The sequence below is a fragment of the Bubalus bubalis genome, chromosome 6 (assembly GCF_019923935.1).
Source record: "Bubalus bubalis isolate 160015118507 breed Murrah chromosome 6, NDDB_SH_1, whole genome shotgun sequence".
Taxonomy (NCBI): domain Eukaryota; kingdom Metazoa; phylum Chordata; class Mammalia; order Artiodactyla; family Bovidae; genus Bubalus; species Bubalus bubalis.
In genome coordinates, this window is record NC_059162.1 from 30,951,555 (window position 1) to 30,971,589 (window position 20,035).

General features: G+C 48.7%; 2 protein-coding genes across 4 annotated transcripts in view; one reads left to right on the forward strand and one right to left on the reverse strand.

Annotated features, from left to right (window-relative positions):
- ST7L (suppression of tumorigenicity 7 like) overlaps positions 1-20,035 on the forward strand; it is a 144,073-nt gene that overhangs the window by 84,211 nt on the left and 39,827 nt on the right. The window lies entirely within an intron of this gene.
- On the reverse strand, positions 837-19,046 carry WNT2B (Wnt family member 2B). 2 transcript variants are annotated; one of them, XM_044944549.1, is made up of 6 exons: positions 18,359-18,491; positions 13,915-14,036; positions 12,275-12,495; positions 10,960-11,237; positions 10,015-10,279; positions 837-5,143 (listed from the first exon to the last, which is right to left on the reverse strand). In XM_044944549.1, the coding sequence occupies exons 2-6, from the start codon at positions 13,947-13,949 to the stop codon at positions 4,914-4,916; spliced, it is 1,029 nt and encodes a 342-aa protein (XP_044800484.1). In that variant the 5' UTR covers positions 13,950-14,036; positions 18,359-18,491; the 3' UTR covers positions 837-4,913. The 2 variants fall into 2 exon arrangements, with proteins under 2 accessions (XP_044800484.1, XP_006071562.2); XM_006071500.3 differs by lacking the exon at positions 13,915-14,036 and having other exon boundaries at positions 18,359-19,046.

A 20,035-nucleotide genomic window follows, 5' to 3' on the forward strand; every position in this document is an offset into this window, starting at 1 on the left:
GTTCAGAGATCATTTAAGCCACAAATATGTGCTCAATTGTGTCTGACTCTTTGTGACTTCATGGACTGTAGACCGATGGGCTCCTGTGCATGGGATTTCCCAGGCAAGAATACTGGAGTGGGTTGCTGTTCCCTTTTCCAGGGGATCTTCCTGACCCAGGGATTGAACCCGCATCTCCTGCATTGGCAGGCGGATTCTTTACCACTGTGCCATCTGGGAAGCCCTAAGCCATAAATGAAAAGTGGGAAAACACACCTATAGACTCCCTCTCTTCTATCCTTTTGACCTTTGGGGGCAGGGACAGGAATATTACTGACACCTCATTGGCCTCTGCCTGAAACCAGCCAATCACTAGCTTCTGGGAAAGCTCAGTCTAGTGCAGCAACTGTGACATATTTACCCTCGTAAAGCCACAGCTTGCTCCCCTCTAGTGCCTTTCTCGTGTGGAAATCATCTCTGGAACCCAAAGTTATCCTGTTTTCTAATCCAGGAAGAATTAAAACAATGACAACAAAAGCTCATGAGCAGCAGGCTTAGTAATCATACCTCAAGCAGTCATAGAAGACTGCCCTCTCATGCATAGCACAGAGGACACAAATTGCACTCTCTGCAGTGTGAAACAGCCGTGGCAAGTTCTACAGTCTCAGGCACAGTGCCTGGGTGGGAATTGCCCACTGTTGACCTCTTCTTTCCATGCCCTTACTGTATCCTTCCCCTACCATCTCCCAGAGGGGTGCCAGTCCCAAACCAACAGCTGCTTACATGTTGATAATTTTAAAATGTTCCTTGGTTACAGCTGAACACCCTGTTGTTGATATAATTTTTGAAGTGCTTGATTGAAATCTGGTTGCTTTTTTTTTTATTGTCGGGGAGGAGGAGGATGACGAGAACCCGAATATAGCCTAAGAAAAGCTATGTGTATGTGCTATATTTGTGCATATTTGTATGTATATACCTTCATGATTGTGCGCAGGCTGATAGGGCAAAGAGAGAAAAGGAAACATCTCTTTCTTGTTTTCCAACACTGCTTCAAAGACGCCCAACCCCCATAGTAGCAGGCAGTTCCCAAGTGGAGGGCGGAGGCAGAGGCCTCACCAAGGCCATCAATAACCAGGTGTGAGCTACAGGTCTCTGTGTAATGTGAAGCTCTCCCGTATTTCATTTCTGCACCCAGGGAGCAGCTCTGCAGGATTGCTTACGGAGAGCTCTGTGTCTGGCACCTCTCTCCACAAGGCTCAGGCGCCCAGGGTCCCACCGACCTGTCCAGGAATGTATTACATTGTTCACTGGTGCCGTAATTTGGCTGCAGGAGCTAGGCCTCCCAGGGATGAGAAACATACTCTCTCCAGCTTCCTCCCTTGGGCTTCTGCCCTATGACCACTGAGGGCATTTAAATAAAACCTCAGAAAGGCTGAGAAAAAAAAAAAATTCCTTGTTATCTTTCTTATAGTAAGGTCCTGAGTGGGTCTGAGAATTTGGCGAAGAACTTAGTGGTTGATGTGCTTACTAAGGGGAGGTGAGAGAACTGAGAAGAAAGTACAATCTGTAATAGGGAGGAAGAGAAATGAGGCCGTGAGTGGTCCTGAGACTTTGCAAGCAGATCCTCAGGGCCAGGATATATTTGAGTCTTTGAAATAATCTGAAGTCCCTGATTTCATTTTTGAGTCTGGGTGAACTCCGGGAGTTGGTGATGGACAGGGAGGCCTGGCGTGCTGCGACTCATGGGGTCGCAAAGAGTCGGACACGACTGAGCGACTGATCTGATCTGATCTGATATGAATACTCTCATATAGAGTATGGATTCATGCTATTAATCAAGCCCAGCAATAATACACGTTGGCTTTTATCTGCAGGACTATGTTAAGGCTGGCATTCTTACTTTTACGTAAGAGAAACTGGCTACAGGCTGTGCATGTAAGGTGTTAAGTCATGTGCCTTCTCTAAAAGATTCTAAGATCCTTAAAGGATAATGTCTTTTAAATTAACTTTGTATCCAAATAGTGTTTTCTACAATGCATTATACCTAAATATTAAAAGTCAAAAGAAATGAAGACCAACAGGAAGGAGTGAAAGACAGGAGGCAGGCTAAGAGACTGCTGATCTGAGGGACAGGCCCCTATTAAACAGAAGAGAGATGGGCAGGGGGTGGCGGTGGGGGATGGGATTAAAGGCAGTGAGTGAGTACCAGCAGGACTAATTGAGGCTCTGACTGCATCAAATAAAGATCTCATTTTGCTGCTTGTTCCAAATAAATTAGTTTGTTTGTATAGTGCAGAATGGACGCCAGTTGTATAAAGCCAGTCAGAATGCAGAGGCAAGCTAAGGAAAAAGAGGAAAAATTAATTGCTTGGCCATCATTCCTTTCTGGAGCCACATTAGCCTCTGTAATAGGACTTACATAGGCCTTTTCCCCCTCACTATCCACCACACTTTTCAGCCCCCTCACTGTTGGACAGCTTGCTCTTCTCAACCATTTATAGGAAATTGCAAAACTTGGTCTTTATGAACTAGAACTTGGAGCCCAGGGAAAAGCACATAGCAGTATAAGATACCCGAAGAGGTCCACTTCCTTTCACAGGGTAAGAAGCAAAGAGAGAATAAGATAACAGAGCACAGGTAGATTTAGCTCAGGTTAGTTTCCCATGGAAGGCCTAGGCTATCATTTATGTGGTAACCTGGATATTCTTAGGAGAGCTGAAGCTGACTGGGACCTGAGAGCTCTTCCCAGTGGCCCAGCGGACCAGATAGCACCCCTCTGTAATTCATTCAGCTCTGTTCTTCAGTCCAGCCTGTCTGTGACCCTTACCTTTCCACTACCTTAAAGCTTTCTTCCTCTTAATCCCAGCTCAAGATGTCAGAAACTCTTCTTTTCCCCTCCCTCTTCCCCCTCCCTAATCCCACCATTGGCTCATCAGTTATCCAGTTGACTCCATTCTGCAAGGAAGACATTCCCCTGGCCTGACTCACTCAGTCCTATTTCTCCACAGGAATCCCCTCACCACAGACCACAGGGGCCCTGACTAGCTCATGTTTTGTGTTAATGGATGTGAAACCGGAGCAAACCCCCTCACCAAAAGAAAAACCACCCTCAACTCTCCCACACAGGTCTCGGCAGGTTACACAAATATTAGTCCTATCATCCAAATAAATCTGCCCCCATGGCCCAGAGCTATGGCTCCCCCATCCTCTTGCTGCCTATGCAGAGAAAGCTGCTCCACAAACATGTGAGGACCCCAAGGGGTGCCAGAGAGGAATTAGGGAAAGGGTGTGTGTGCTGTATTCCGAATTCCCTGTGTAGTCTCCTTAATCTGCAGCCTGCTGTCAATACTTTACAGTACTGAACTGGAGATTCTGAGAAGTCAGGATGGGCTAGACCAATTAGGGGCTTTGGTAAGAGGGTCTTTTGGCTGGATTTGGGGGCAGAATTAAAACTCAATATCTGAGATAAGTTTACACCCTCATTTTAGAAATGAGAAGATAGAGGCTCAGAGAATTTGGGAAACTTGCTCAAAATATCATAACTGGTACAGCTGAGATTTTAGCCTAGGTATATCATAAATGCAAATTTCTACACCACTCTGCTCCTTTAAAATATCAACAGGCAAGAGACAACCACTGTCCAAGTCACATAAAAATAGGACATCGTGATTTTGGGGACTCTGTGTCCTACCCTCCTTTGGCTTACTAAGCCTGCTATCTCTGGAGATGCCACTGCTGCAAGCTTAGTTAGGCAGTGGGTAGTAGCTTAGAAGGAACTGTGCTATTTAAGCCAAATGTGGATTGAAGGATAATAATCACCAAGACTTGGAGAGTCACTAAATAAAGATATGTTGAATAAATGAGGAAAGGCTGCTTTCTAAGCTGTTTGGCCCCAAACCCCAGCTCTCCTTCCCTCTGTAACCACTGGTTTCTGCTCCCAGCTTCAAAGGCTAGGATCCTCTTCTAAAAATTGCCAAAGCCAGAGATCTTTACCTGCCTAGTATACACTGATGCCTCATGCGGCCCTTGAGATCAGTCTTGTTACCCTCTCCCATCCTCCATGAGTCACGTATCTTTTACTTAGTGTTTCCCAAACCTGGATGACCACCAGAATAATGCATGGAAAGTTTAAAAAAAGTAAAAATCCCAAGAGTAACCAAATTTCTCTTTCTTAGGAGTGTTCTAGGGTGCTCTAATGATCTGTTAGGCTGACACTGCATGCCACTCAGTTTATACAGGCAGCAAGGGAGCAAAAGAGGCAGTGCTGGCTGATACAGGTTAAAAGAGAAAGATTGGAAGAGAATGTATGTTTGTATAGTTGTATAATTTTTTTTCTCCTACAAAACACAGCAGTTTACAAACAATATGAGCATGAGAATGGAACCTTGTCCACTATGCTAACTCATATCTAGCAATCCCAGGCTCTTGATAATGAAAGAATGTTGCAGAATTTCTTTTGGGGTACCAGGCAGTTAGCTCACACTGACCCAGGGAAGAGATGTGTGGATTCATCTCTGTCTCATCTACCCTCGGCCAGGTAGGAAAAGAAGTTCTCTCCAGGTACCCTTTCTCTTGCACACACAAGAAGTATCAGGAAGCCAATGCAAGGGAAGGGAAGAATGAGCCTTGACCATGTGCTTTAGTGCAACTCATATCGCTCTGAAGACTCCTACCTCTTCCACTGTCCCTTCTAGCCTCCAGAGTGGGGAGTCAGGGAGCTGCTCGGTTTTTTTTTTATAATACATCCCCTGTCAACTCCTTCCCAGGGCTAAGGAACCAGCTAGATACCAGGGTCCCTCTGGAGTGTTCTCCAAGTCCTTAAATAGAGGCTGTCGCAGCCCAGGGTTGAGGGTGGAGGAAGGTGTGCATGCAAAGATCTTGTGCTTTTGAATCAGGAGGTTTGAAGTGGAGGGATGAGTGAGGTATTTTTATGTTCAGGTCTGATCCAGCCACTCTGCCTTCTTGGGGGCCTTGCAAGTATGGACGTCCACAGTGTTTCTGCACTCCTTGCACCGCACAGCACAGCACCAGTGGAATTTGCACTCACACTGGGTGACACGGGTAACTCGAGTTGTGTCATACCCTCGGCCGCAGCACATGATTTCACAACCGTCTGTCCCTTTAGATGTCTTGCTACAGACTCGGCCTGCAGTGCCTAGGGAACCTGGGTTGGGGAAGAGAGTGAGAACCAAGTTACCTCTTACTGCAGCTGCTCTGGGTTCCCTTACCCACATCCTCATGAGGAAACCATAAAGAATCTCGTTTCCTGAAAATATACCCACTAGCCAAAATGACCATCTTATTGCCCTCTGTACCAGGCCTGTTTCCTCCCACCATCAAGGCTCCCCAAAGACCACTGACTTTTCCTGCAGTGCACTCCCTACCAATACATATCTCCATATTCCCTTCAAAACTTAGCCTGAAAATGTCATAACTGTTAAAGCTGGGTGAAGGTTCTCTACTTGATGTGTGAAATTTTATATAATAAAAAGTTAAAATAAAAAACTTAGCCTATAATTTATCTTTTCTAAGAAGTCTTGCTACAACTTAGTTTATATTTCATTAAGTTGTACTATACGAGAAACTAAAATTAAAGCATAGGCCTGATGTCAAATTGTCTAGGATTAAAACCAATTCTACACTTCTTAGCTATGAGGTCTAGCAAGTTAGTTAATAGCACCTAACTCAGTAGATGAAGTGTGTGTGTAAAAGTTGCTCAGTTGTGTCTGACTCTTTGTGACCCCATGGACTGTACAGCCCATGGAATTCTCCAGGCCAGAACACTGTAGTGGGTAGCCTTTCCCTTCTCCAGGGGATCTTCCCAACCTAGGCATCAAACCCAGGTCTCCTGCATTGCAGGCAGATTCTTTACCAGCTGAGCCACAAGGGAAGCCCAAGAATGTCTGATCATCTGAGGGAACAAACTGATAAGCATTCCTGGCAGGAGGCTTCTCCCTAAGGAATTCCTAAAGAATATCCCTTGCTTTACCCCTTATGGTAGGAACTCTTAAAGGGTATGGATGGTGTTACTCCCCCTGCAGAGAATGCTCACAACCTCATTCTGACTGATTTTTGCCAAAGAGATCCTGCCAACAGATCACAAAATCCTAGAATTTTGGATAGGATGGATCCTAGAGAATATCTGCTTTAGTCCTTTCCTGGAGATGGGAAAGTGACTAGCCTGGGGGTTCAAAAAGGGTATAATAAATTAACTGGTTTCTATTAGTAGTCTCCACAGTCCACTAAATATGGATAGAAAATACTAGTACTTCTATATTTTTTTATCTCATCAATTTAAAATATCTGCTTTGTATGTTTTATGATGTACATGTTAGTACAGTGAAACATAGACATAATTCATAAGTAAATATACATGTATTGGAGGTACATGCTCAAATTTTTTTAATCATAGGAGTTTACAAACCAAAACATTAGGGACCACTGCTCTAGAGTGTGGAGTGACTAGATCTACTTTATATGTTTTCTGCTTAACTCCAGGAGTTAGGTCCTAACTCTCTTGTATACCAGAAGCCTCTTCAATACTCTGGAGCTGAGCTGGCCTATGTAGTAGCCATTAGCCAATTGTGATCATTTAGATTTAAGTTAATTAAAATTAGGGCTTCCCCAACCTAGATATCCATCGGCAGATGAATGGATAAGAAAGCTGTGGTACATATACACAATGGACTATTACTCAGTCATTAAAAAGAATGCATTTGATTTAGTTCTAATGAGGTGGATGAAATTGGAGCCTATTATACAGAGTGAAGTAAGTCAGAAAGAAAAACACCAATATAGTACATTAACACATATATATGGAATTTAGAAAGATGGTAACAATGACCCTATATGTGAGACAGTGAAAGAGACACAGATGTATAGAACAGCCTTTTAGCCTCTGTGGGAGAAGGCGAGGGTGGGATGATTTGAGGGAATAGCATTGAAACATGTATATTATCATATGTGAAATAGATTGCCAGTCCAGGTTCAATGCATGAGACAGGGTGCTCAGAGCTGGTGCACTGGGATGACCCTGAGGGATGGGATGGGGAGGGAGATGGGAGGGAGGGTCAGAATGGGGAACACATACATGTACACCCTTGGCTGGTTCATGTGGATGTTTGGCAAAAACCACCACAATATTGTAATTAGCTTCCAATTAAAAAAAACAAACAAACTCATAGAACTAAAAAAAAAAAAAAAAATAGGGCTTCCCTGGTGACTCAGTCAGTAAAGAATCTGCCTGCAATTCAGGGGACCTGGGTTCAATCCCTGGGTTGAGAAGGTCCCCTGAAGAAGGAAACGGCAGCCCACTCCAGTATTCTTATCTGGAAAATCCCATGGACAGAGGAGCTTGGCAGGCTAAGTTCATGGGGTCACAAAGAGTTGGGACACAATGTAGTGACTAAACCACAATTAAACGTACATAAGTTTTAATACTTAGTTCCTCAGTCACACTAGCTATATTTCAACTGCTTAGTAATCACACATAACTGAATGGCTACTGTATTGAAGAGCACAGATGTCCAGCATTTCTATCATCACAGAAAGTTCAATAGGACTTATACCGCTTTAGAGGGAAATCCTGGATCCATACTCCCTTCTGGGATTACTTGTACCCTTTAAATTCCAGGCCCCACTCTGGGTTTTATGAGATCTAATTTTATGCCTCTGAGAACACCCCACACACATATGAGTCACCTTCCCTCCTGACTCCAAAGATCCTTCTCCAAAGGTGCATTTTAGGATGATAGCATAGGCTTACACCTGGGTGATGTGTAACTATTTCTAGGCATTTATAGAGTAACCTTCTGAATTATGGCACATGGGAAGAAAACAAACTTGGTGATAGGAAACCATAACAGATGACCCCACCCTTATGGCAGAAAGCGAAGAAGAACTAAAGAGCCTCTTGATGAACTTAAAAGAGGACAGTGAAAAAGTTGGCTTACAACTCAACTTTAAAAAAACTAAGATCATGGCATCTGGTCCCATCACTTCATGGCAAATAGATGGAGAAACAATGGAAACAGTGACAGACTTTATTTTGGGGGGCTCCAAAATCACTGCAGATGGTGACTGCAGCCATGAAATTAAAAGACGCTTACTCCTTGGAAGAAAAGTTATGACCAACTAGACATTGTATTAAAAAGAAGAGACATTATTTTGCCAACAAAGGTCCATCTAGTCAAGGCTATGGTTTTTTCAGTAGTCGTATATGGATGTGAGAGTTGGACTATAAAGAAAGCTGAGCGCCAAAGAATTGATGCATTTTAACTGTGGTGTTGGAGAAGGCTCTTGAGAGTCCCTTGGACTGCAAGGAGATCCAACCAGTCCATCCTAAAGGAGATCAGTCCTGAATATTCACTGGAAGGACTAATGTTGAAGCTGAAACTCCAATACTTTGGCCACCTGATGCGAAGAACTGACTCCTTGGGAAAGACCCTGATGCTGGGAAAGACTGAAGGCAGGAGGAGAAGGTGACAACAGAGTATAAGATGGTTGGATGGCATCACCGACTCGATGGACATGAGTTTGAGCAAGCTTCAGGAGTTGGTGATGGATAAGGAAGCCTGGCATGCTGCAGTCCATGGGGTCACAAAGAGTTTGACACGACTGAGTAACTGAACTGAACTGACAGGAAATCACTAGGGGAATCAGAAATGCTTCCTAAACCTTTTTTCTCCTGAAAGTGAAAGTGTTAGTCACTCAAGTCATTTCTGATACTTGGCAACTCCATGGACTATAGCCTGCCAGGTTCCTCTGTCCAAGGGATTCTCCAGGCAAGAATACTGGAGTGAATAGCCACTCCCTTCTCCAGTAGATGTTCCCAACCCAGGGACCAAACTTGGGTCTCCATTGCAGGCAGATTCTTTACAGTCTGAGGCAACAGGGTAGCCTCTGGCACCCTTCAAAGTACACAGGCTACTTTTATCTGTGGCTTGGGTGGAGCTCCACCCTGTTTCCATGCCCACTTTTGCTCCTAGCCAATTGCTTGTCCAGGAATGACAGTGACAGGTGAACACAAATAGTGTGGAAGACAGCTAAGGTTTTGGCTTCCCCTTATTGAAGTCCTGACTGCTGATACTGCAGAGATGAGCCTGAGAGCCGTAAGAATAACCAGGGGAAGAGCAGTTCTGTTCCACTGCAGGTTGTACTTAGTTTAACCCATCTGAACCTGAAATACAAGCCATGATGGTGACTTCCAGTTTTCTAGGGGAATACTACATCACCTTCAGCATTCCCAAGAATTCCACCACAAATACATGGAACAGATTAAAAAATGATTTGCTGCTTTCTGCTGACAGTCAGCCATTGGTAGGGATCTCCTCTCTCCTTGCTTCCCCAATTCCATTTTCGAATTTTCAGTGGCAGCACATTGGATAAGCTCTCAGGGTCACTCATGGTCTACTTCCAACCTATCTTTCTACCTTTAATCTCCCCTACCCCAAACCTTACTCAGTCAAGTTAACCTGCATTCTGCTTGTGGAACAGATCATGGGCTTTTCTACCTACCATTCTACTCATGTGTAGAGAATATCTGCCTATTGTCCTCTCTAGCTATCCAGATAATCTCCACACTTCAAGAAACAACTTAAATGCAACATTTTCAAATAAACTTTTTTTGCTCTCTTTTGCAGTTGCATTGTCTACCTGTTATCTCTCATTTCTTTAGCTAGATTGTAAAGAGCCAAAACTCGGTCTGCATCTTATGCCTCTGCATAGCCCATACATTAGCTTGGTACTGAAATGGGCGAATCATTCAAACATTCACCAAGCAGTAACTACTGTATCCCAGATGCTGGGAATGTAAAGGAGTGGTAGATGACCTCAGGTCTCAGGGAGCTCACTGTCCTCTCCTCTCTAGGCAGCTGTGGGCCTGGCAGACTGAGGCATAAATCAAAAATCTTATTACAAGATTATTCTCACATCTGACTGACTTCTCCAACTTCCATCCCTAACTCCTGACGCTGAATGGACCATGATTGCACTAAGACCTGGGGCTCCATGTCCCTACCTGCTTTCCTTACTCACCTGCAGCCTTGTCCAAGACACAGTAGTCTGGGGAGTTGTCAAAGTAGACCAGGTCAGTCCGGGTAGCACGGCGATAGCCTTGGCGAGCTGCCGTGAAGTTTGCGCCGTCCTGGGTGGCCGTTACTTGCACAGCCCCGTCATAGCGCCGCCGCAGGTAATCACCTGTGCGGCGGAAATCTGAGAGTGCGCGCCAGCAGGTGCGCAGAGTACAGGAGCCACTCACGCCATGGCACTTACACTCCAGCTTCAGAAACCGCCGCACAGCCTGGAAGGTGGAGACGCAGTGAAGGGAAAAGCAGTCAGGATACTTTGGGGTCATCCATAGGACTAAAAGCATGAGTGCCCTGAGGTCTGCTGGCCCTGGTCGGCTGGTGCAGCCATTGGTTCTTCTGTTCTCTCCCCAGTCAGATCGCACCCATTCTTCCTGACCAGATTCTTCCAGGAAACCTTCCTAGACCAACAGTGCTTTTATTTTCATGAAAGCCCATTTGAACGTTCAAGCCCCAGGATTCTGTTCATAGCTATGGCACATCCTCTATTTTTCTTATGTTTCCGAGTTCAAGGTCCCATGCCTTCTGCTTTTGTGGCATGTCATTTTCCAGCACAGTGCTAGGCATATAGGTGGTGCCCAAAGGCCAGTGCACTGACTGGAATAAGCTCTAATCCTCCAGACTTTAGGAAGTGATTCTTTTCTTTCTTTAAAAGTTATTTCCCTTCTTTCCTCCACCTTTCCTTAATTCCCACCTATGTGAAGACTTTATGCTCCAGGTTGAACCTTGGCATTCCCTAAGGTCCCTTGCATTTACTGCTCCTCTTCCAAGGGTTGGGGCTTTTGGAGGTAATCCAGAAGCCTTCAGCCCTTCTACCTTCACATTCACTCCATGAACATAGGCACTGGCCATCCCCAGCAAATACGAATGTACATGCACAGATGTGAGTACTGACCGTGCGACCACAGCGATTGTTATGTAAGTTCATGAGAGCCCGGGCATCCTTAAGCCTCTTCTCCTTGGCATCCACGAAGGCTTTGGCAAAGCGAACACCATAGTGGATGTTGTCACTGCAGCCACCCCAGTCAAAGTCCCCACGTTGGTCATGGTGTCGGCCACGGGTATAGGGGTCACAGCTGCACACACTCAGTTCACCCTGGCTACAGGCACGAGTGATAGCATGGACCACCCCTGCTGATGAGATGGCGTATACAAATGCTGCCTCCCGGCTACCTAGAGAGAGAAAAGGAGAAGTATGTTTCAGCAAAGAGGCCCACGTCTGTCTCCTTCTTCAGCCCACACAACCTCCAACTCTAAAACCTCTTTTCCTCTTCTTTCCCAGGGAAACCCCTATACTTCCTTTATTCAGAGTACCCTTCCCTTACGAGAACGTTCCCCAGAGTGTCTACCCCCTTCCCCTCAGCCCTCACAACTCTCTATCTACTTCTTTGTACATCTGACCTCTTGGGCTGACCTGTACTCCTGCTTCCTTCCAAACTCCCTGGGTCCAGCCATTGAAAACTTTCACAGTGAATCATTCCCTCCCACTGAGTGCCAACCCCTGCTTAGCAAAGTCAGCCTCAGTCCACATTCCAGGCCTTTTCAGGCCCACTCTGCTGGACAGTTCCCCTACAATGGAGCCCCCAGCCCAGGGGTCATCCTATTTGAAGAGAAAGGCTACTTTCTCCAGCCAGCTTTCTTCCTTCCCTCTCTTGGGGACTGATGAATCATCACTCTTGTCCCTCTGACACCTCCAGATTCTCATCTCATTCCCTTTCTCTCCTAGTTTACTGTTTAGCTCTGCTTAGCTCTTTTGCTGAGCCAAGTCCAAGCCGCTGACTTCCCAAATATTTACATATCACCTTTCTGTTTATCTCTTGCTCCCATTACTATAATGTTGGGAGTGTTGGGCTGAGGGCAGTGATGGTGTTGGTAAGAACAGAGCAGCCGTTTCCAGTCCTCAGTCTTACAGATCATGGATGGAAGTCTGAAGGCTAGGGGATTGGGGAGGGAAGGAAAAGGTGGATGAAGGATGGAGGTACCAGAGAATGCTGTTGCTCTGACCCGTCATCCCGGAACCCTGGGATTTAGAAGGGCCACTGACTACATAACAAAGGTACTGAGGGTCTGTTTCCAACTGTATGCTGGGCTCTGCCCACAGTTTTTACCCTTAATCATGAGGCAGAATGTAGGAAAGAGGCACTCCACCCACTACCCACTCACCACCCCAACCAAGCACAGAAAGAGAAGGAACTGGAAGAAGCCCCTACTTCTGAGCATGACACGGCCAAAGACAGTGTGGTCCCGGTCCAGGGTGGTGCAGTTCCAGCGATGATGGCGGAACTGGTGCTGACACTCTCGGATCCACTCTCGGGCACCCTCACCCACGGAGCGCATGATGTCTGGGTAACGCTGGCACAGCTGCCTCTGCCGGCTCACCAGCCCAGGGATATTGTCACAGATCACACGGGCCCCTAGTGCCCCAATGTACCTGCAAGGTGGAGAGGGCCCTGTCAGAGCATCTGGCTTTATTCTGCAATCCAGAGGCGGGGGGCGGGGTGGGGGGGAGTAAGGAGGGGAAAGGTTTGGCATTCAGACCTTTAGAGGTTCCTTCCCCCTCCTCCAACCCATATTTCCCAAGGCCGCAGGGAAGAACCAATCCCCACAAGCCTTCAAGAAATAATCTGTTTCAGAGAGAGTAATTGAGTGGTCTCCCACCATCACCAGTTCCCCAGCCAAAAACCAAAGGGACACACACTCCCAAAACACAGGCCAGGCGTGTGTCACGTACACAGAAGCTATGGGCATGTCACACAAACCCCATTGCCTGTTTATCTAATCAACGTTAAGAGCCTCATGGAAAAATAACAGAATTAGTATCTGAGACAGCATTGTTACACCCATATGTCAGAGGCATGTCCTACATAGCTGGTTCATAAAGCATGGTTTGGGGGAAGAAGGATGGAGGTGGAGAGGGGTCAGTGGGAAGACAGATAAGTGGCAGTTCTGAGTGATGTTTACAGACCCATATAGCTAAAAGTCCTCATTCCCAATGGTGAGGTCTGGGAAGGAAGACCCCCATGCCACTCTCTCCTCCATACCCTTTACTTCTATGTCCCATGACCTTTCTTAACTATGAGTCTTTCAAAATCATCCTTCCCAATTTATAGGGCATAATGTCCTGGATGAATCTGCATGGGCAGAGGGCTATTTGCAGTGGGAAACCAAAGGCCAAGATTAAGCAACAGAGTGACACTCCCCATATCCCAGACCCCAGTCTGCCTAGGTGAATAACTATAAGAAGATCAATTAGATTAGGAGAGCTACTAAAAGATATGTGGGTTGCTACAGTCATTCTTAATTTTCTCAAGGAAGTGTTTTTTCTTCATTCAAACACAGTTAGCCCTGGACTCCACCACAAGCCTCAGGAAGAACATTTCAGAGAGAAGGCAGGAGTTCATCATCACCTTTTCTCCCCACAAGGCCATCAAATGAGATCTGACCCATACACTCATTTCCCACCCCCTTTCTCGGTTTCCAGCACCCAGCACTGCCCTTGATTTGCTGGGAATTCTTTATTCTCCTGTCCTAACACATCCAGGGATGCCTTCATGCCCCTTTTCTGCACAGGTGGGGGCCCTGGAGGGTTGTTGCTGCTACAGACAGAAAAGATTTGATTTGAGCTGTGAATGAGCCTGTGGTTTGGGAAAGGCCCCAGAATGGGCCTAGAAGTGGGTGAGGAGAAGGGAGGGCAGCCAGAGGGGAGAGGGAAAAGCTGGACTGCCCTGGGCTCTGTGTCCTCTGCAGCACTCCCCCCTCCCCCTGCACTCGCAAACCCAGCCCTCACCCACAGACTGGATCACCACTGGTGACACCAACTCAAACAAACACAAGGAGGGCTGATGCTTGCCTCTTCTGGAACTCAGCAGGGCTGATGGGGCCCATCTGTCCCGGGGAGGGGTGAGAGGGCTGGTCCACCACTAGCAAATCCCATGGAATCAGCGTCCCCAGCACTGTCCATCAGGGCAACAGCTTCCAGGAACAAACAAAATAAACACCCTGGTCTGGGCCAGGCCGGAAAGGGCTGCCTGACGCACAGCCGGGAGTTACACCCACTGCCGCGGTGCTTTGTTTGGAGAATCAAGACCGTTGGAGTTGGAGCCTGTCCCTGTCTCACCACCATTCTGCTTTCCCAGTTCAGCCCTGAGTACTGCTCTAGGCAATGGGTGTTTGTTTTTTTAACTGGGGCTTGGGAAGAGGGGGGTTGGATGGGAATGAGAGACCAGTAATCCAGCCCTCATGAGACAGTCTGGAGTAGGGCAGGCCAAACTCTGGTAAAAAGTCCTTCCTGTGGTCTAACTGAACTCCATTCTGCTGCAGCCCACATTGGTCCTTCCTCGTTACATCCTTGCTGAGCGTGGGAATATCTGCTCAGTATCTCCTATGGGAAGATAATTTCCTCTACTACACTCTTACCCCACCAAGTAGCTGCTTTGAGAATATGCAGACCAGGGCTTCCAATGGTCAACACCTTGTAGTCAGTGTGGGGGCCTCCAGTAAAGCAGCTTGAGGTCCACCCACCCCATCTTCCTCTAAATTCAGTACGTGCCTACAAGATGCCAACCGTGTGCCAAGCACTAAGTTCAGCTGTTAGGGGCACGAAGATGTTTAAGGCGTCTCCCAGCTGATGAGCCAGTAGAAATGCCCCTGACTCTCTAGCTCTGTTCCCCTTCCAAAAGTTTTTACTTTCTTCTCAGCTTCCTGCTCCAGAATGCTCTTTGCCTGCCTTTGACCAGTTCCTATCCCTTCCTTTGACAAAGTGACTACTCTACTCTAGCTCCTTGCTACTCAAAGTGTGGTTCCCCAGAACAGCAGCATTAGCATCTCCTGGGAACCTGTTAGAAATGCAGTGCCTCAGGCCCCATTCCAGGCCTACTGAACTGACATTTTACCAACATCCCCAGGTGATTAGGACATGCTGCTCTTTGAAGGCAGGGATTTGTATTTGTTTTGTTCACTTCAGTATCTCCAGTACCTTGAACAATGTCTGGCACGAAACAGGTACTCAATAACTATTTGTTGAATAGAACAAAACCTTGACTGCTCTGATTTATTCCCCAACTCCATACTCCTCCTGGCTAGCCATAAGCGTCATTTCAATGACAGCTTTACTCCTTGTTGACACTGCAGATGTTTTAAGCTTGTATCTTTTTGATGAGGCCAGGGATCCTCTTTTTGTTTACTTCCTTTCTTTTACAGTCCTTAGTGTATGTACATGGTTTAGCCCAGCCCATATTGGACTTTGAACACAAGGATAAAACTATTATCCTCCCTGAATATCTTAAGACAGTATCATTTATATGATACTTGGCAGTTCACAAAACATTTTCTACACAAAAATCCTATGAGAGCGAGTTCCATATTACAGGTGAAGAAACTGAGGTCTGGGAGATGAACAATACTCAGCGCTGTCCATCAGGGTTAGTCAAGGGAGAACTGGGTGAACCATGGACATGGGACTCCAAAGTCCAAGCTTATTTTCAGTTCCAAGCATAAGAGAGGCACACAGTGCTTAATCAGGCGTAGACCAATCAGGCTCCAAAACTGGTGTGAACTTGAATTTCTTCCTCTGCCCCTCCTATCCTTCAGTTTCTTCGTGTGTGAAATGGGGATCATATTATCTGTCTTGCTGTATTATTTTAGGAATTGAAGAAGATTGTGCTTATAGACGTTTGGCCATGGTATCAGGAACTTAGGAAGGGATCATTAAATAGCAGTTGTTGATAACTAATGTTAATGTTGGGGAATTCCCCAGGGGTGTGGAGGGTGCAGGTTGGGGAACTGAGATCCCAGAAGCCTGGTGGCAAGGCCCCCCAAAAAAACACCCAATAATATTAATGTCACGATACCACTTTGTTCCTCTTTCTGTGAACCACAGTCCTGAATACAGTCCTGCTCTTTTGATTCCTGACATCCAAGCCCCTGCAGAATACAGACTAGTACAGGCAGGCACATGCCAGGAGACCCCCATTTCTTGTTCTGTTTTTCTTGGTTAGAAGAGACCATCCGTTTCCTCCTCCACTTAAAGATCAGAAGAGGAAGGGAGTGGTTGGAGAGTAAGGGGAAGGGCTGTGAGGAAGATCAGATTGTTAACTAGTGATACTGACGACATTCTGCTCCTGAGTGGAACATGGATACACAAAGAGTCAACAGGCATCGATCTCTTCAGCGGGTTGTACAGAATATCAATCTAGCTGATTTTTTTTTTCCTAAGGGAAAGAGAGAATCACCTTGGGGGCCTGACCTGCCTTTGGAAAGCAGCTTTCTACTTTATCCCAGAAGTGATGACTACTGAGGCAGGCATCTGGGGCCTGCAGCTATGACCCCTATGAGGCAAGCAGACTGAAATGACCTCGCACTCACTGCCCATCCCTGTTGCTGCCTTCCTCCATTTCACAGGGACTGCTGAATCCCTCCGTATCACCCACTCATCTGCTTCCCTCCCTCCCTAGCTAGCTCTTTCACCCAGGAGTTTTTCCAAAATCTTTAATATGAACCACATGGGGGGAGAGTAATAGAGGGAGAAAGGAAAAGAGAGGGTAGCTAAGGGGACAAAATGGGGGCTCGGAAGAGCCCCAGTTAGATCTTTAGGAGCTGCTTAACCAGGATGCTGAAATTACCAGGGTGACACTTGCTCACCTAAACAGCAAGAGGACCAAGGCTGCCTCCCAAATGGGTAAGAAGCAATCAAGGGTCCCTAAAAGCAAACTGTTATCCGGGACGGATAAAGATGCACAGTGATCACTTCATTCTCTGTCTACAAGCCCACTGAAGCCAAAACCGAGCCCATGAAAGTAAAGGGTGGCTTTGATCTCACACCGACCTTTGAAGGGCTTTTCTCCTCATCCCCTTCTTCCTTTTCTTTTTCTAAAAGAATGTTTCAAGCCAGATGTAAAATATGGGCCTCCCTGCTCCCCCATCCAGAACCCCTCTCCTTGCCTTCCCCAACACTGCAGAGATAAAAAAGATCCCAAGGAGAGATTTTTCTGAAACAGGAAAACAGGGAGGGGGGGCAGGGCGGGAGAAGATGGGGATGGAGAAAGACGCATCTTGAAATGATAGGAATCTGCGGCCCAAGCTCGCTGGCCCTTCAGCCAGCTACCCCTCACCCTTCTTCAGCCAAGATTCCAAATCCAGAGAGAAGCCACAGGGTGCAAGGGGGAAAGAGACCACACTCTGTGGAGGAGGTGGAGGTCTGGGGGGAGGGGCAGAGTAAGGAAAGGAAGGCGGGCACTGCATGGGTAGAGAGGGATAACAGCCCAGTCCAAGAGGCCAGTTTAATTGGGGGGCGAAGAGGAAAGACAAGACTACTGAGTCATTTCTCAGTCCCAGTCTCCCCCTGCTCAGCCCCTAGGAGGTGGGGGAGGAGAGAGAACAGCTCAGTTCTGGGAGAAAAAGATGGGTGCCGTCTAGACTGGGTGGGGGAGGGAGAGAAGAACAGATACCCAGTGGATTCGTAATTCCTTCTGCCTCATTTGCCCTCATGTGAAATGCCTGGTGTCTAAGGCCTGCAAGAAATCTGAGGAGAGGATCTCTTAATGTTTTGAGACTCTAGAAGCCTCTAGTTCTTAGAGGGGAAAAGATGGGAGATGGGCCCATCTAGGGAAGAAAAAGGAGGCAGAGAAGGAGATATGAAGTGAGATTCTCAAAACAGAGGCTGAAGACAAAATGTCTCAAGTATGCAAACCCAAGTAATCTGTTTGTTTTAGTTGTGGGAGTTAATGGGGTAGTTTTTGCCTTAATTCCATTTCTAAACCTTGTGCTGGGTACCGCTGCCTCACTCGAGCCTTACTGCGTGGTGGGGTGAGGGTCGACCAACGAGAGGCTCGTCCGAGCTTGCCAGCTGCCTCTTTCTCCACCTCCCGAGGGCAGGCGGGGGACAACCTTAGGGGATCAGAGAGGTCTCTTGGACGGCCTCAGCGGCCCCAGATGGGCGACTGGTTTCTTGAATCCATCCTGAGAGAAACTCGTAAGGTAGCTTTTGCCCTACGAGAACTGAGCTGAAATAGAGGAGGTCTGAGAAGCCTCGATTACCCCGCGTCCCTGCTCCAAATACCTAGCCTAGCGCCTTCATCACCGGACGGGGAAGGAGCAGCGCCACCTTACCCACTCCCCATGCCCCTGCGCCCCTTGGCGACTTCAGTGACAGTTGAGCCCGGATCGTCTCTAATTCCCGTTTCAGCGACAACCTGGTCTCCTGAGCAGCGGGGGCCGGGAGCTGTCTATTCCCTTTGGGCGCGTCTGGCCTCTTTAACCCAGTACCTCACCCTCCCAACCCCGAGAGCCACACTCACCACCAGGACGTGTCTACGCGGGCCGGCAGCGTCAGCAGCAGTAGCAGCAACAGAAGGCAGGCAAGACTTAGGCGGGCCGAAGCCCGAGAGCCGTCGGGGGCCGTGGGTCTGGGAGCGGACTCGGGGACAGGGGCGCGAACGCGTCGAGTGGGTAGCTGCGCGGCTTCCTCCGCACCACCCGGCCTCAGCATAGCTCCCCGAAGACTCCCGCCACGCGGCCCGGAGGGGCGTGGACGGGGCACCGGCTGAGGGTACTCAGGCTGCTCCTACTTCACCCCCCTGGGGGGCCATAAGGCTCGCCGCCGGCCAGGGACCCAAGGGCACCTAAGGTCCAGGAGCCGGGGCGCCAGGTCCCGGAGAGGGGCGCAGGGAGCGGTGTCTGGAAGCCGACGACACCGCGCCGAACTCGGGATCTGGGGCGAGCTGCCCAGGCAGGGATGCGGTGTCAGGGGGTCGGCGGCGCGGAGTGGGGCTGCGGACAGAGTGTGCGGACAGCCCCTCCGGCCGCGGGCTCTCATTGGACGGCGCGGGGCGGGGCCGAAGCCCCGGACACGCGCGGCCCTCAGGGCGGCTCCGCCCGCGCCAGCTCCTGGCGCTCTGCGGCGCCCTAGGTGTGGCGGCTGCCTCCGCCCCTCGGCGCCCCTAGCACCGCGCCGCGCCCCCACCTGCTCGGGACTGACTGGGCGCAGTGGCGCCCTTCTGCGCCCGGAGCACCCAGTCCCTGCCCACGCCGCGCCACCGGGTCCTAGCGCCCTGCATTCGGCAACCCCAGCCTCCGTGGGTGATGGCCAGGGGGGCCGGGTGAGGGGAGCTGCAGACTGTTTCCCCTACAGTCATCTAAACTACAGTGACACTGGAGTGAGCCACAGAGGACTTGGTCATTTCCTCGGGTTTTCTCTCCCTCGGTTCTTGCGCTTCTGTGAAATGGGTAGAAGCTCTGCAGCGGGGAGTTGCGGGAGAATCTTGATTCCAACGCCGCCAACGCGAGTGCCACCGGCAGCCGACCTCAGGTAGGGCTTCTCGCATCGACCACCCGCTGCCCCTGGTTTTCTCTCCACACAGCCGACTTCAGGTAGGGGCTTCTCTCGTCGACGACCCGCTGCCCCTGGTATACACACACACACAGCGTTTAGACATAGGTTCCCCCCAACACACCCACACCCCCACACCCCGTTTAGACACAGGTCCCGCCTGTCGGCCGGCGATGACCAAAGCCAAGAAGCACACCTGCGGGCCGGACGCGAACTCCCAGCCCTTTGCTGCCAGGGTTCAGCGCAGCTCAGTCTCTCCCAGCTCTCCCGAAGCTTCGGTCCCCCACCCCTTCGGGCGGGGCTGCGAGTACGAGAGAATCAGAAACAGCTGGGCGGCTTTCCCGAACCAGAGGCCAGGGTGGGGGTCCTGCTGAGAGAGTGGGAGCCCTGGAGCCATTTCTCTCCTTCGCCTTTCCACCCTTCCTCCTCCCCACTGCTCCCTTCCTTCCTCCCCCCCCCCCCCCCCGCCGCCAGCCCCCCAGCAGCCTGGAGGCGTGGTAAATTGTGAAGGGCTTGGGGGGCTGGCAACTGTAGAAACTGACCCCCTCCTTCCCTCTGCACTTCTTAGGTTGGCAGGTAGAGCTTCTGGAGACAGGGTGGCCCTTACTGAGACCTAAAAATTCTTTTTGAAAAACCCTGGATCTTC

Bases quoted from the DNA above. Each gene is read 5' to 3' on its own strand.
- WNT2B (XM_006071500.3), bottom strand. From the start codon at position 18,549: ATGCTGAGGCCGGGTGGTGCGGAGGAAGCCGCGCAGCTACCCACTCGA. The intron at 12,496-18,358 runs GTGAGTGTGGCT...TCCACCTTGCAG, and splicing joins CGCGTAGACACGTCCTGGTG to GTACATTGGGGCACTAGGGG. The intron at 10,280-10,959 runs GTCAGTACTCAC...TCCACCTTCCAG, and splicing joins ACAATCGCTGTGGTCGCACG to GCTGTGCGGCGGTTTCTGAA.